General features: G+C 53.6%; 1 protein-coding gene across 4 annotated transcripts in view; it reads right to left on the minus strand.

The window, feature by feature from the left end:
* Nucleotides 1-479: 479 nt before the first annotated feature.
* MORC2 (MORC family CW-type zinc finger 2) overlaps nucleotides 480-13,772 on the minus strand; it is a 54,406-nt gene continuing 41,113 nt past the window's right edge. For 2 of the 4 annotated variants that reach the window (XM_074206364.1, XM_074206368.1), the window contains 16 exons: nucleotides 13,477-13,556; nucleotides 12,877-12,959; nucleotides 12,227-12,312; nucleotides 11,428-11,568; nucleotides 11,182-11,336; nucleotides 10,973-11,101; nucleotides 9,956-10,061; nucleotides 9,677-9,809; nucleotides 8,955-9,029; nucleotides 8,467-8,859; nucleotides 7,310-7,453; nucleotides 4,865-4,919; nucleotides 4,432-4,573; nucleotides 4,156-4,347; nucleotides 3,965-4,058; nucleotides 1,605-2,077 (listed from right to left, as the gene is read on the minus strand). In XM_074206364.1, the coding sequence (XP_074062465.1) occupies nucleotides 1,733-2,077; nucleotides 3,965-4,058; nucleotides 4,156-4,347; nucleotides 4,432-4,573; nucleotides 4,865-4,919; nucleotides 7,310-7,453; nucleotides 8,467-8,859; nucleotides 8,955-9,029; nucleotides 9,677-9,809; nucleotides 9,956-10,061; nucleotides 10,973-11,101; nucleotides 11,182-11,336; nucleotides 11,428-11,568; nucleotides 12,227-12,312; nucleotides 12,877-12,959; nucleotides 13,477-13,556 (2,353 nt within the window). In that variant the 3' untranslated portion in view covers nucleotides 1,605-1,732. Of the gene's footprint in view, nucleotides 1,170-1,604; nucleotides 2,078-3,964; nucleotides 4,059-4,155; nucleotides 4,348-4,431; nucleotides 4,574-4,864; nucleotides 4,920-7,309; nucleotides 7,454-8,466; nucleotides 8,860-8,954; nucleotides 9,030-9,676; nucleotides 9,810-9,955; nucleotides 10,062-10,972; nucleotides 11,102-11,181; nucleotides 11,337-11,427; nucleotides 11,569-12,226; nucleotides 12,313-12,876; nucleotides 12,960-13,476; nucleotides 13,557-13,772 lie in introns of those variants that run through there. The other 2 variants (XM_074206365.1, XM_074206366.1) reach the window with 2 other exon arrangements.

Here is a 13,772-nt window from a genome sequence, read left to right on the forward strand (position 1 = left end):
TTCCTGAGTCCAGGAGCAGGGCATGACAGGTGTCACCTCCTTCGCCTCCTCAAGGCCTCTTGATGCCCAGGGATGATGAAATCACAGGTGGAGACTGCCCTCCCTGCCGTACCCCTCCCTCCACACGGATGTCGATGTGTATTTGTAGATACAGCTCAGTGACCGACTATACATTCCAAGCAAATCTGTTATGCCTGGTCTATCCAGGACAGATGACCAGACTCTTCTAAGGATTCTGCTGCCGGTGTAAGTCATTCCCACCTATGTAAGTCAGTTTAGAATTCCATTTGAGAGATCAGCCCCACACCTGGGGGGGGGGGGGTGTCTTTAGAAACCACTGAGTCCCACAATCTTCTTTTTTTTCAGAAAAGAAGTGGGGAGAGACAGCCAGGGTTCAAGCCCAGGGACCTGGTACACTGCTGTGGCATGGTAGGAAGTGTCCTCAAGCCAGCAAAGGAAGAAACAAAGATGGCAGGGCACAGAGTTTTAAACCTTTTATTATCGGGTCAGGGAATATCCGCTAGATGACGTCTCGTGAGGCATCCTCCTGGATCCTGCTCTCCGAAGGGTAAGAGGACCTGCCAGGATGCCCAGCCATTCCTGCTTCTTCCTCATCCCTCCTCCAAAGTCAGAAATGGAAAGAGCACCAAAATCCATGGATTCCACCAAGTGACTCTCCTGCCCCAGAAGGCCCCAACCCTCTCCTTTGGTGCCTTCATTCCAGAAAGTGGAGGATGGAGCCCCCTCTGCCACTGCCATCCATGTGCATAAGCAGGAAGATTAGGCAAAAGGAGAGAGGGCTTCCATTCCAAAAGGACTAACCCCCCACCAGAAGGGCCTCCTGCTGCTGTAAATGAAAAAGCATTACCTCGTGGGCTCTCGTTTCATTTAAAAATAAATATTTATAAACAAAGGGAGGGGAATCTGAAGAACTACAAGGTTTCTAAGCTTCTTGTGAAGACACAAGAGTCCTGGGTGGGTCAGGGCCCAAGAAGATGTGGTCCCGCGCCTACATGCCAGGCCAGGAGTTGCCCTTTGCGGTCGCCCAGGGCCACCCTGGCCACAGCGCTCGCCTCCAAGTTGCCCCGCTGGCACCCGGCTCAGTCTCCTTTGGTGATCAGGTCCTCGATGTAAGCATCCAGCTCATCATCGGTGTTGATATCAATGTCCTAAAATGGGGAATAAGAGAGAGGCTGAACCAGGCGGACATCCCAGGGGACTCTCAGTCCCTGCCCTCCAGTTTGCTGGCCCGCCCATCTGAGACCCTGGGGGGGAGGTGGTGAGGGGTACAGAGCCACCTGTCTTCACCTGGGGCCACCTTTCAGGCTTGGCAGGGACCACCTCTGTTGATCTGGCTGGCTGGTCAGTGGGGACCGTGCACAGACGATTCCCTGATACGTAGTTAAAGCCCTTCCTGTAGGCCACGGCTCTTCACACTGGCCTCCTGGCAGCTCCTCGGATGTCTCACCTCCAGCCTCCACATCTTTGCCGAGGCTGTTCCCCAAGCCTAGAATTCTCCCCCTCCAACTCCTGGAATCAATCCCTGGTATGCCTTCCCCAACACCCTCCAGCTGCTCCTGCCTCCCCCCAACAACAACTCAGAATAAATTTTGAATATATTTTACATTTACGTATAAATTTGAATGTTGCCTCTCCCAGCTTGGCTGTAAGATTGCAGAGACCAACGCAGGGCTTGGTGTATTAGAGGCGGCTCCTGAATGCTGAGAGACCCTCACTGTTGCCCCTGGAGATGGGGCTTTTGCCCCTGGAGATGGGGCTTTTGCCCCTGGAGATGGGGCTTTTGCCCCTGGAGATGGGGCTCTGTCTCAGAGATCAGGCTGCTCAGAGTCTCAGAGCTCAGAGCGGCACCCCAGGGAGGGCCACCCACCTCTTGCACTTTCTGGAGCAGGGCCACAATGTTTGTCCTCAGCTTCTGTAGCTTCTCCTCTGCCTCACGCAATTTCTTCTCGGAGGCACGGAGGTTCTCCTCAGAGGCCTTGGCACGGGCATCAGCACGGGTCTGGTATGAGTTACACAAATTCTGCAGACCCACTTCATACTGTTTGAAATACTCCTTCTGGAGAAGAAGAGGAAGAAGAGGTGGCGTCAAGGCAGGCAGAGGGGGGGGGGGGGCGGGGGGCGGGGCCAGGTTTGCATCTGAAGGGCTGGCCATTCTGAACACAAGACAAGAACTGAGGAAAAAGACCTCCCCCTTCCTGATCAACCTGACTTGTCCTAAACTCAGGCAGATTTTTTTTTTAGGTTTGTTTGCAAGGCAAACAGGGTTAAGTGGCTTGCCCAAGGCCACACAGCTAGGTAATTATTAAGTGTCTGACACCGGATTTGAACCCAGGTACTCCTGACTCCAAGGCTGGTGCTTCATCCACTACGCCACCTAGCTGCCCCTACTCGGGCAGATTTTTACAGGACTTCACAGGGACCCAAGAACAGCCCACCAGGGACAGTGTGGTACAGAGGACTTGAGGGTGAGGCAACTACGGAGACCACTAGGCCTGGAATCAAGAAGACTGCATTCAAATTCTGCCTCACACCCCTATATGACTGTAGGTGAGTCAATGCATTGCCTTTTATTTGCCTCAGTTCCCTTATCAACAGAATGGATAAAACAACCACTACCTGCCCTACAGATGTTTTGAGGATTAAATGTGATCAAATGTCAGATCACTCAGCAAACCAGAAGGGCCATGAATGCTGACACCTGCCCCTGCCCAGGTGCAGCACTCCATTGCTTCAGGTTCCCAAGGATAGGCTGCAGTGCAGCTGATCAAGGATGCTCCACATTTGATCACAGAACCCCAGAACCTCAGACTCTGCCTGAAGTCCTCCAAGGACTGCAGACTCTGGCCATCTTTTGATATTCCCAGTGTGTGTGGACAGTACAGGTTCCTTTGAATGGCTGAACATCTCTTCCAGAAGATTCTGCAGAGTGATGAGTCAGTAGGGTCATTCACTTAGCCTAGCCTCTTCCAGCTGGCTTCGAGGTTGGCCCTGGTTTGGTCACCTCCTTCAGTGAGCCATCTTGTCTCTCACTGTGCTGTGTCCATTATTTAAAGGTGGCCAAGCACAGTCCCTTTGGTCCCAGTGCTCAAGGAAGCCCAAAGGAGCTGGGTCTGTGGATGGGAGAGTCCTCTGGCAGTGAAGAGAATCTTGTTTCATGGAGTGAAAAGACCAGTACCCATCAACCCCTTGGACCTTCTCCATCTTTTAGGCACCTGTGACTGCTAATAACTACAGACCCCTGCTGAGTGAAAGCTCAATTGCTCCTATGCAGAGGATCCCCTTGCTCTGTGTTCTAGATGGGCATGTGTGGGCCCTCGGGCTGGGGGCCAGCCACTGGTGTTCCCTCAGTCACTTCTCTTCAGTTCTAACAAGGACCAAAAATTTCTTGCCAGCCTTTAGAATCTTCTAGAGTCCCTCAGCATCCTCCCACCTCTGGCACCAGACCAGCAGGAGGTACAATAGCTTCAGGCAACTTAGACCCAGACTCACTCAGCACCAGTCCCCATTGTTCTCCAAGTCTTGAATGTATGATGAGGCCCCCTCCTGAATTCCTTTTGACTCCCCTCTGCCCCAAGTCCAAGCTTCACAAACACAGGACTCTTGGAACCAAATTCACCTTGGAATTCCAGCCTAGGACAAGAAATCTGACCAGCAGGTCCTCAGCCTGAACTCCAGGTTATCATCCTCCAGAATGGGCTGCAGAATGCTGCTGCTGGGGGTATGACTGTACCAGAGCCAGCCAAAGGCACCTTAGTGGCCTTTCAAGACCCAAGGATCATCTTCGCTGTCTTCATCCCTTGACATCAACTGACAAGAGGTGGGAAGCTGCGGGGAGGGGAACTGAGGGAATGGGCTAGAGTGGGAGTAGTCACCTGGTGACTGGGGTGGGGAGGAGAGGGTGCTAAGGGATTGAGGAAACAAACCATAGATACCCTCAACTCACCAGAGGAAAGGCCATCAGCTCATCTGGGGTCATGGAACTCAGCTCCTTCTTTGATATTGGGAAGTTGGGAGGCAAGAAATACCGGAGACAATTCCTACAGAAAAAAGAAATTAGCCAGAGGTGAGAGATCAGAATGAACCTGGAAGGGGTATGCTGTGGAGGCCGACAGGAGCAGAAGCAGACGCGCTCACCGAAGGGTTTGGACCAGCAGATCCACTGTCTCTTGGCTGTTGGGGGCAGTGGTGTCCGGTTCGATGCGGATGCAGTCTGAGGTTGAAGGTTCAATGGTGATCACATCTTCATCCTCTTGTTGTGTGTCGGGGCTTTGGTACTCAGGGGAGGGGGGCTTCATCAGCCTTACGTCATCACTGCCTTTCTCAACCCTGGTAAGGGCCAGAGAGTCAGACTCAGTGTGGGCCCTCCCAGGACTGCCCCCCCCCCCAATCCAGCCCTGACACCTTCCTCACCAGCGGTCTCTCGGAGTGGTGTCTGTGGGCACGTAGTCAAACTTCACCTTCCAACGCACCACATGCTTGCTCACCTCCACAGCAGTCACACGACCCGTGTACCACTCTCTGTTCACCCGCACTTCCACATGGAGCCCTTTATCTAAGAGAGACGACAGTTACGGGGTTTCCACTGCCACCCCTGCCTTGGCTCTGCCACAGTTTGTCCCTCCTTGGTCCCAAGAAAGGACTAGGAGGAGAGACTGCCCACCAGTCAAAGCACAAGCCAGACTAAGCTTCTGAAGACAGCTCTTGGGTCAAGCTGCCATCAGAAGTCATCTGGGAAGAGAACTCGGGCCTCCTTGTGGCTACCGTACTTGGCCATAAAACTGGAAGTCTATGTTCTAATCCATCAACTCCAGATGACCCTACCCTCCTTCCTTTCCCTTCTCACCTTTCTGGGCTTTTTTCAGTTCTGTCAGGTCTTCTTCACTGGCACTGTCGGAGAGCTGCAAACAGATTAAAAAAAGTCTAATATGTCGTACAGAAGCGATCCTCTTGCCCCTACCCAGCAAGACCTGCTTCCTTGCCCTTTCTTCTCCTTGACACATCATTTCCAAAGGGGGTCTAAGGACAGGGGAGAGGGGCTGCAGTAGAAACCGAAGGGCTTGACCCCAAATGGCTGTGGGAATGAGAGTGAGATTGTGAGACCCTTGGCAGGAAGGGTTTGGGAAAAACTCATCATGTGTCCAGGCTGGAACACATGGACTTTTAAGATGTTTCTTAATTTCCAGGCAAACATCCAACAACTGAAAATGGAAGATGGGAAGTGAGGTCAGGTCAGGGTTGGAGAAAGAAACCAGGGGCCATCAGGATGGTTATCATGGAATCCATGGGAACTGATGAGCTCATGGAGAAGAGGACAGAACCTCAGGGTACCCATCGCCAGACAATGAGACAAAGGAGCAGCCAAGCATGGAGGAGGACAAGCAGGAGACTGAGAGGGGAGGGGAGGACTGGCAGCGTCCCAGGCTGCCTAGGGGTTGAGAAGAATGGAGAACAGGCCCTTTGGACTTGGCAGCTAGGAGACCCCGATCACTGTGGTGTGATGAGGAGGCAAGGATTATAGGAGAGGGGAGGTATTCCCAAGGGGCAACAGTAAGAAGAGACAGATGAAAGGCAGGGAAGAAGGGATGGGAGAGAGCAAAATAGCTGGGAGAAAGATAGGAACATGGAAATGCTGGAGGGATGGCTCTAACCTCCTCTTTCCCTTTTGTTCTCAGCTCCCTCCTTCTGCATGTTGTCTAAGCAGAGCACACGAATTGGGAAAGAAGAGAAAGTCATAAAAGGGGGATGTCCTGGAAGTCAGCAGGCTAGAGCTACATGGCAGCAGAAGTAGCTTGAGGTCAACTCAGAGGAGGAGGAGGAGAGGGACAGTCTGAAGTAGCTACAAATGGAGAGTGAGGGAGCCTCAAATAAAGAATATGAGTCAAAGAGCAGTCAGCTAGACATCATGGCTAGGGATGGTCACCAGGAGGTCAGGTCTCAATGAGGGCAAGAAGGAAGGACAGAGAAAGGAAAGTTTGTCGCCTTTAGTGTAGCTATTCTAAGGCACACCGTGAAATCTTGGAGTAGGGAGTGGGAAACAGACTAAGTTAGAATAATGAGAATGGATGAAAGCATGTCAATGATAGAATCTGTTAATCATGGAAGAAGAGAGTCAGACTCAGTTCCCTGGGCTCGGTCTTAGAGCAGGGCATTTTTGGAGAGCTGCAGATGTTCAAGAGCCTCAGAATGAACATTCCACAAAAGAGCCCAATGCTTCTCTCTTCCTGGAGTGTGGTTGTCAAGTCCTCCTCAAGACCTCAGCCTCTTGTCCTTATTCTTCTGGTCATTCTCTGGCTGGGTCTCCTTGGTTCTACATGCATTCCACACTGGCTGAGATTAAGAAGCCCCATCACCTCCTGGACTATTATTTTCCTGTCCAACACATTGGCCCTGCTTGTCAGCCTTTGTGGCTGCCTCCCTGAGGTCTCTGGAATCCAACAGGACCCTCCCACCTGGAACCTGGTGTTATTCACCATCTGGCTCCAATCTAATGGCCCTACTTCCTCCTCTCCAAACTGGGCTTTTCCCACCCCTTAAGGAGATTATCAAGGCTCTCTCTCCCTGACCTTAACCTGAATCCTTCCTTCTTGGCCTTCATGGTGCATCCCCAGCACTTGGCTCACAGGGATAGATGCCCACTGTGTCCAATGTGTATCGAGCAAGGGAGCTGAAGCAGAACCCAGATTCTAAGGGAACTAGAATAGAGAGGTTGCAAGAAAATGTGCCACAGGTCGGGTGGGCTTCCAAGGGTGAAGGTGCTTTTTAACCAGGAAAAGCCTTGGGAGGAGTGGCCCAGCTGCTCTGGGTCCCAGCCTCTCATCTCTCCTGCTTCCAGTTCCTCTTTCACAGTCAGAAAAAGGCACCAGATCTCTCCCTTGGTCCAAAAACTGCTGGGGTGTCCAGTAACTATAATGACTACAAATGCCTCCTGAGGACCCTGCTCCATCTTCCACCCTTGGTCATCCTCCTGCCGCAGGGTTCTGACAGAGGTGGCCACAGGCCTTGCAGACACCAACCTGTCCACGTGAGGCCTAACCCCATTGAGGACCCAAGAACCTGGCACCTTTGAGAGCCATCTCCAACACAAAGTCTGCCCCAACCCCTCCAAGGTCATAAGACCACCAGATTATCTAGGGTTGCATAAAGGAGAAGAATGAGGCTTGAGGAGGTCGGGGGGCGGGGGGGAGGGGAAGAGAAGGAACTGCCAATGGTCACCCAGTTAGTAAGTAGTTGCCCTCAAGGGGGCTCCTAGCGTGGTCTCCTGGGGAATGGGGTGTGAGGCCTCACTCACCTCTACAACAACTTCGCTTGAATCCTTCTTTTCATCTTTCACGACGAGGACTTTGCCCCGCTTGGATTTATCCTTCCTCCTATCCACATCTTCCTCAGCTTCGTCCTCTGTCAGAGGAAAGCTTCTCTTCCGGGCACTGACAATCTGGAGAGAAAAGGACAGTAGTTTACAATGGGGACCAGGAAGGTGGGGTTGTGTTTGAAGGGGCCCTTCCCCAAGAATCCCAGTTCCACATGCCATGGCCAACTGTTTGCCCAGCTGCTGAGGGGTGTCTTGGTTCCTAACCCCTCTGAGTCTCCCAAGATGCTCTGCCCCACATCCCTGGCCCCTTAAAAGAGGAGCCAAGGGGACTCCAGGAAGCCTCAGGTTAGAGATCACTTCTGACAGGTGATTTTCAGGTGAGAAATCGTAGGAAGCTAGCCAAACTGGGCCTCACTCTGAAGACACTGGGGTGGGGGTGGGGGGTTGAAGGGAGGAGGGAATCAGTTCACCTCGGAGAACTCCAAGAGGAAGCTCAAAGACAGGAGTGTCTTCTGAATGCACAAGGAGTGAGGGGCCTAAGCAGATCTCGGTCTAGGTTGGGGCAGAGGTGGATCTGCACTGGCAGAATACTTCTTGGGACTTTTCCTCATCTGGGTTTCCCCTGCACCCTGGGCAGCACCACCGTGGCAGAGAGAAAGGGGCCCTGCTCCCAGAAGGGCATTTCTTCCTTCTACCCCAACACTAAGGGCCACTTCCTTTTGCCCAAAGGGGTGAGCAGACCCAGAGCAGGACAGTCCTTCTTGAGCCCTCCCTTCCTCTAACATGCTTCTACTCAAGGCAGTGAGGTTCAAAGAGCCCTGGGAAGGTTCAAGTTTCTGTGGGCCTCAGTTTCCTCTTTGATTAAACAGGGATAACCCTGGTCTACTTGGTCCAATTACTTGAGAGACAGACTTGAATGGACACAGTGCCGACCTGAGTCAGGGTTTGAATCCTTGGACCATTCCTGGGTGATACACACACCCTTTCACCTTACCCGGAAGGTCCCAGGTGGCCCCAAGTCTAGTGTAAGCAAGGCTCAGATCAAGCAGTGGAGGGCAGGCCTGAGACCCCTGCATAGCTGGGGAGACAAGACTGCTGTGGGTGGGCTGTTAAGTGGTGGAGAAGCAAAGTATCACCTGAGGTTTACTGGGCGGGTCTGGCTTCTTGAGCACTGGGGTCTTCACCGGTTTGGGGATGGGCACGTCACGGGGGGGCCTGGAATTCAGCACAAGCGATGTGGGGGACCTCACCACGGAGACCACTCTGTGAGCCGGTTTGACAGTGGGGCTGCTGGGCTTCCGAGGAGTCAGAGCTGGGTGGGACATCCTGGATGTGCTGGCCTCCTCCTGGGCTGGCAAGTGGGTTGGTCTCGGGGAGGCAGACAAAGGGCCCCTTCTGGCTGGGAAGACTGGTCTGGGAGATGGTGGGGGTGGGGGCGGAGGGGGAGGAGGTCGACTCGGAGCATTCTTAATCACAGCAGGCAGTGGAGGGGACCTGGGACGTGGAGGTCGGCGGACAGCATGGGACTCCTGGAAAAGATGGGACAGGGTGACAACAGTCAAAACTTCATCTGGTCTCCCCTTGGAAAAGCCCCCAAGTTTGGGGGGGCCCTGGATGCACTTGCCTCCATGGCAGGCCTGCTGCTCACTTCCAGGGGTAACTTCTTCAGGTCAGCTTGGGATCGGATAGGAATTGTTTTCTGCAGGGAAGACAAATTAGACAAGTTCACCCATATCCCTTGATGCAATTAACAGCTTGCTTCTCCCCCACCCCCACCCCACTGAGTCAACTGAGCCCCACAGAGGCCCCTGTGCTTGAGAAGAGACAAGAGAGAGAGTCTGGGAGCCAGCAGGCTTACCAGACATTGGGGGACACACTGGGGAGGCATAGGAATAGAGGGCCTCGGATTAAGAGATGGAAGGGGAGTAGAGAAGGGATTGATGATTCAAATCCTCAAGAGAAGAGGACTTGGCCCAAGGTCAGAAGCATCTCTGTGGTGCCAGGCCCTCTGTTGGGCAACACCTGACCTCAATTGGCTGAGTGAGATGCTCTCTCTCTCTGGGGGACACACCCCAGGCACACAGTGATTGGAGGAGGAAGAGGGAAGCTGTAGAGTGGGGAAGGGGAGGGCTGCTGGGAAGGGAGGGGAGCAGGTGGGAAAGGGAATTCTAAGAAAGGAGGCTGATGGAGCCGGGAGGGTTCAGAAGTCCAGCTTGGGGCCCAGGCTGGAATCCTGCCTCTGGGGCCCCACATCCCGCCAGAAACGAAGAGTCAGGCCCGATCCCACTGGCTCCTGGCCACTGTCCAGCCTGAGCTCTGGCCCAAGGACAGCTGGGGCCCACCCACCTGCAGGGCTTCCAGTTTCTCCTGCTGTTGTCGGATCTTCTCTGTCAGCTGTTTCTGTTTCTCCTCTTGGGTCTTAAAGTCCTTCTTCAGGGTCCCCAGGGGAACTTTTTGCTTCTGCTCAGATGCACTGCAGCTGTGCCCCCCCCCAGACAGAAGGTGGTGCTGAAGGGGAACCTTGGGAAGCCCAGGAGCCACCAAGGGAACCTGCTTGGGCCCAGGTCTATTTTACAAGCATGCAGTGTCCCTGCCCTCTGGGAGCTTCCTCCCTAGGCCCCTCACCTGTCCTGCTCAGCATCAGGGTTCATTGTGCACACCCATGTGTCTGGATAGTCCCTTTCCACAGAGCTCAGCTGGAAGGGCAGCGTCCGCCATTTCAGACACAAATCTGCCAAATGAAGGGTCCTGGCAGTTAGCACCCCACCTGGGCCACTCATTTACCAAGTATCAAGCTCCTGGGTGGGGTGAGCAGAGGGGACCCAAAGGGTCCCACAACCATCCACCATGTCCTTAAGGAAGCAGAGTTCTCCAGAGTTCCGGACCCTCAGGGATGACAGCACCCCTCTGGTCTGGCCTCCATCTGAAACAGGCACCCCCCGTGTACCAGCCCCCTTCTCCTCAAAGTCACACTATATGTATCAAACCTCTTTGAAGACTTTCCAAAGCACTTTTCCTTATAACTAGTCTATTATATCCCCATTTTGCAGATGAGAAAGCTGGGACTTAGATGAGAAAAAGGACATGTCCAGTTTCTAAGTTTAAGAGATGAGACTCAAACTCAAGTCATTAGATACCAAAGGCAATGTTCTTTTCCTGACACAGCTGCCTAAAGATCTCCAGGGACAGAGAACACCTTCCCTGGGGTGGCTCCAACTACCAGGAGGTTCCGACTTCTGGGGAGCAGGAACTAGCTTATCTCTTGGGTCTTGCAGAGTGGCTGTCAGAGGGTCTCCAAGCACACAATATTTTGTTCTGAATCACTTCTGGATACTGCGTCTGACCACAGGCCAACTCCAAGCTACAAAGTTGGGAGGCAGGAAATCACCCTCACCCTGGCTGAGTCATTTCCGGACTTTTATATCCCAAGGATAACATGGGGTCGAGGGGGAAAAGTCCAGGCCTCCGAGAGAGTTCTCCTAACCTTGGCCCCCGGGGGGAGGCTGCAGGAACAGGAGGGGTCCAATCTGTCTGCAGTTCCTCTTAGCTGGTTCTGTCTGAATGTTATAGGGGAAGGCCTCAAAGAGGGCTCAAGGGGGTGGGATCTAGAGCTACCCATCGATCCTAACTCTCTGGACTCACCACACTGAATAGTGGTAGGGATCTCCATGGCTCTCCTCCGCTTGTAACGAAGCTCACTGGATGGGGGCTGGTTCCAGCTGGCTGAGAGGTAGCCAAACTCATCCCAGAACTTGATGATTCCTCGCTGGGCTGGAAGACAAACCGCCATCAGCCATGGGGAAGGGGGCCACAAGAGGCCTCGGTACCACTCCTCCCAATTGCCTTCTTACCAATGGCCACATCCTTCCAGTACTGGGCCAGGTGCTCGCCCATCGCTTTCAGCAGATGCCGATATTCTTTGGCATCAGCAAAGTCCTGCTTGTTGTGGGTGGGCTCCAGGACCAGATAGGGCACATCCACCACTCCAACAACCCCGCCACAGGCCCTGGGAAGGAGAAAGGAAGAGGCCCTTCATTCACAGACCCTCAGGGTCTCCAGAAGAGGCCACCTCCAGATGATTCTTGGAAGATACTCACATGCCTCCTTCCAGCTGCGGGCCCACCTTCTCGTACATCTTAATCAGACGACTACAATTGTAGATAAACATGCCATCCAGATCCCGTTGCTCAATGTTCACCCCAAAGACAAAGTTGAGCTCCTTCGGTTCCTTGAGGGCCCTGGACGGAAAGGAGATCCTTAGTTTGGCACTCACTTCTGAGGGATCCCAAGCTCTCATTCTGGAGCTTGTGGCAAAGATGGAAGGGAGTCCCCAGGACTTTGGGCCAGGGGGATGCAGACACTAGGACTGGGCCTGCGTTTCATGGGATACAGCCAATCAAGTCTGTGGGCATTCACCACATGCCTACTGTGCCTGGTCAGTAGAGCCCAAGGCTGGGGATTCAAGGACAGGAAGCTACCTGGGCCCCGCCCTCAGTCAGCCTGGAGATCTCCAGGGACAGTGGCTCAGAGGTGAATCTGAAGAGATGGTGGGACTGCCACAAGCCTTTCCCGATTCTCACAAACTTGGCTTCGATGCAGCCAGGGTGAAAAGGAGGCCACGTCTGGGAAGCACTTTATAACAAAACCTTACAGAGATATAAAAATGCTAGCTAACACCCCAAGGTCAGTTGGTGCTGCCCATCGGAGCATTTCAACTGAATCAAGGCCAATACTGCTGAGCTCTCCAGGCACCAGAGGCTGAGGCACAGGACCCTCAGTCACAGCGATGCTTGGGTGAATTCTGGTGCAGTGTGGGGGCAGGGCTGTGGGGAGGCATCAGGACGCGCCTGAGACTCAGTTTCACCAAAGGCAGAGAGGATGAGGCTCCGCACTCACCGCTGTTTGGCCTCTTTGATGCGCTTCTTAATGTCAGCTTCCCGGCGCAGGTTAATGGCAGTGCCCTGGACCTGGCGCAAGGCCACCTGGAGAGACAGGGAAGGGAGGAGGTTGGGCATCAATGGAGCAGTAACAGAAAAACAAAAACACAAACCCCCAAAGTCCTGACTCAAATAGATGCTGAGGCCCCCGCCCCTATCACATTGAGAGGCACTGGCTCTTAGCAGGAATTTTAGACTCAGTTGGAGGTACCCCCATTTTAGGGTCTCACAGCTCCCTCTTCCCTACCTGCTTCCCCTTCCTCCCCACTCTGAACATCAGCAGGAGCTCCCCAAGGGCAGGACTTGTCCTTAACCCCAGCAATTAGCATGGTGCAGGAGGCCCCCCTTGAGGTCACCAGACCCTGGCCTTCAAATATCTGAATGACTTTCAAGGAGCCAGATCTAAATTCAAGTGCTATCCTCAGAGGCCATGGCCCTCAGGCTGGACAAAGGAAGCCACCCCCTTCATCCTAAGTCAGTAACTCTGAGCACAGGTCATCCCCCACACCCTATTTTCTGTGTGAGGAGGATGGACAGTCAGCAGCCCATCTCCTGTGCCCTAAGGATGGACAGTGGGCCATCTTGGTGAAGGGGCCATTAGCCGCTTACCCTGGATTCCCGGGTGAGATCTCCTCCAAGTCTCAGTTCCAAAGCTCGGGCTTTGCTCTCAGCCTCACGAGCTTTGTCTTCCGCTGAAATCCAAACAAGGTCACACTGAGGGATGTGGGAAGGAAAGGGGAGGGCAGCCCTGGGCAAGTGAGGCAGTGGGATGGGGTGGCCAAATTCCAGCCCCACAATGCAAGAGTAGGGAAATCTGGGACAAGGAGCCAGTCCCAGGTTCTTGTGCACTTGGGAGGCAGCAGCTGGGGGCTGCAGCACTTACTCCCTATCTGACCTTGGGCCCCTATTCCCTCCTCCATACAACAGGGTGGGGGCATGACAAATCTGTTGACAATCTCTTCCCCTCAGCAGGTGGTGATGGTGGCTTAGCCTGCAAGGCAGAGATGGAGACCAAGAGATCTCAAAGCCCCAGTCATGTGGGAGGGAATCCAAGGCAGGAGAGGAGTGTCATCCCCTAGGACAAACCCCCATCTTTAGAAACAGAGGGAAGCTCTGCAGAGAAGAGTTGGGGAAGGGGGGCACCTTGTCCAGAGATGGAGGCCTGAAGGGGAGGCCAAAGGGCATATGGAGAAGGGGGGACTGATTTACCTATGCGAGCTACATGTTCTGCCTTCTTCACCTCCTGTTCGGCTCTCGTCTTGAAGCGGTTGGAGGTGTACTTGTACATCCTGTGACAGGAAAATGCATTGTTCCCCCAACTGTCCCAGATATGAGACCTGCCCCCCAAAAAAGGAGGTGTACCCTACTCAAAGGGCAAGGCCCTGCCCACTGGGCACTCCTAGGGCTATGATTCCAGGACACAAAAATGTCCCATGGCTTTTTGTCATGGCCCTCAAGTAGTTCAGCAGGAGTTCCTAGCAATGCCCAGTCTCTAGTTACCTCTT

The sequence above is a fragment of the Macrotis lagotis genome, chromosome X, assembly GCF_037893015.1.
Source record: "Macrotis lagotis isolate mMagLag1 chromosome X, bilby.v1.9.chrom.fasta, whole genome shotgun sequence".
In the NCBI taxonomy this organism is placed as follows: Eukaryota; Metazoa; Chordata; class Mammalia; order Peramelemorphia; family Peramelidae; genus Macrotis; species Macrotis lagotis.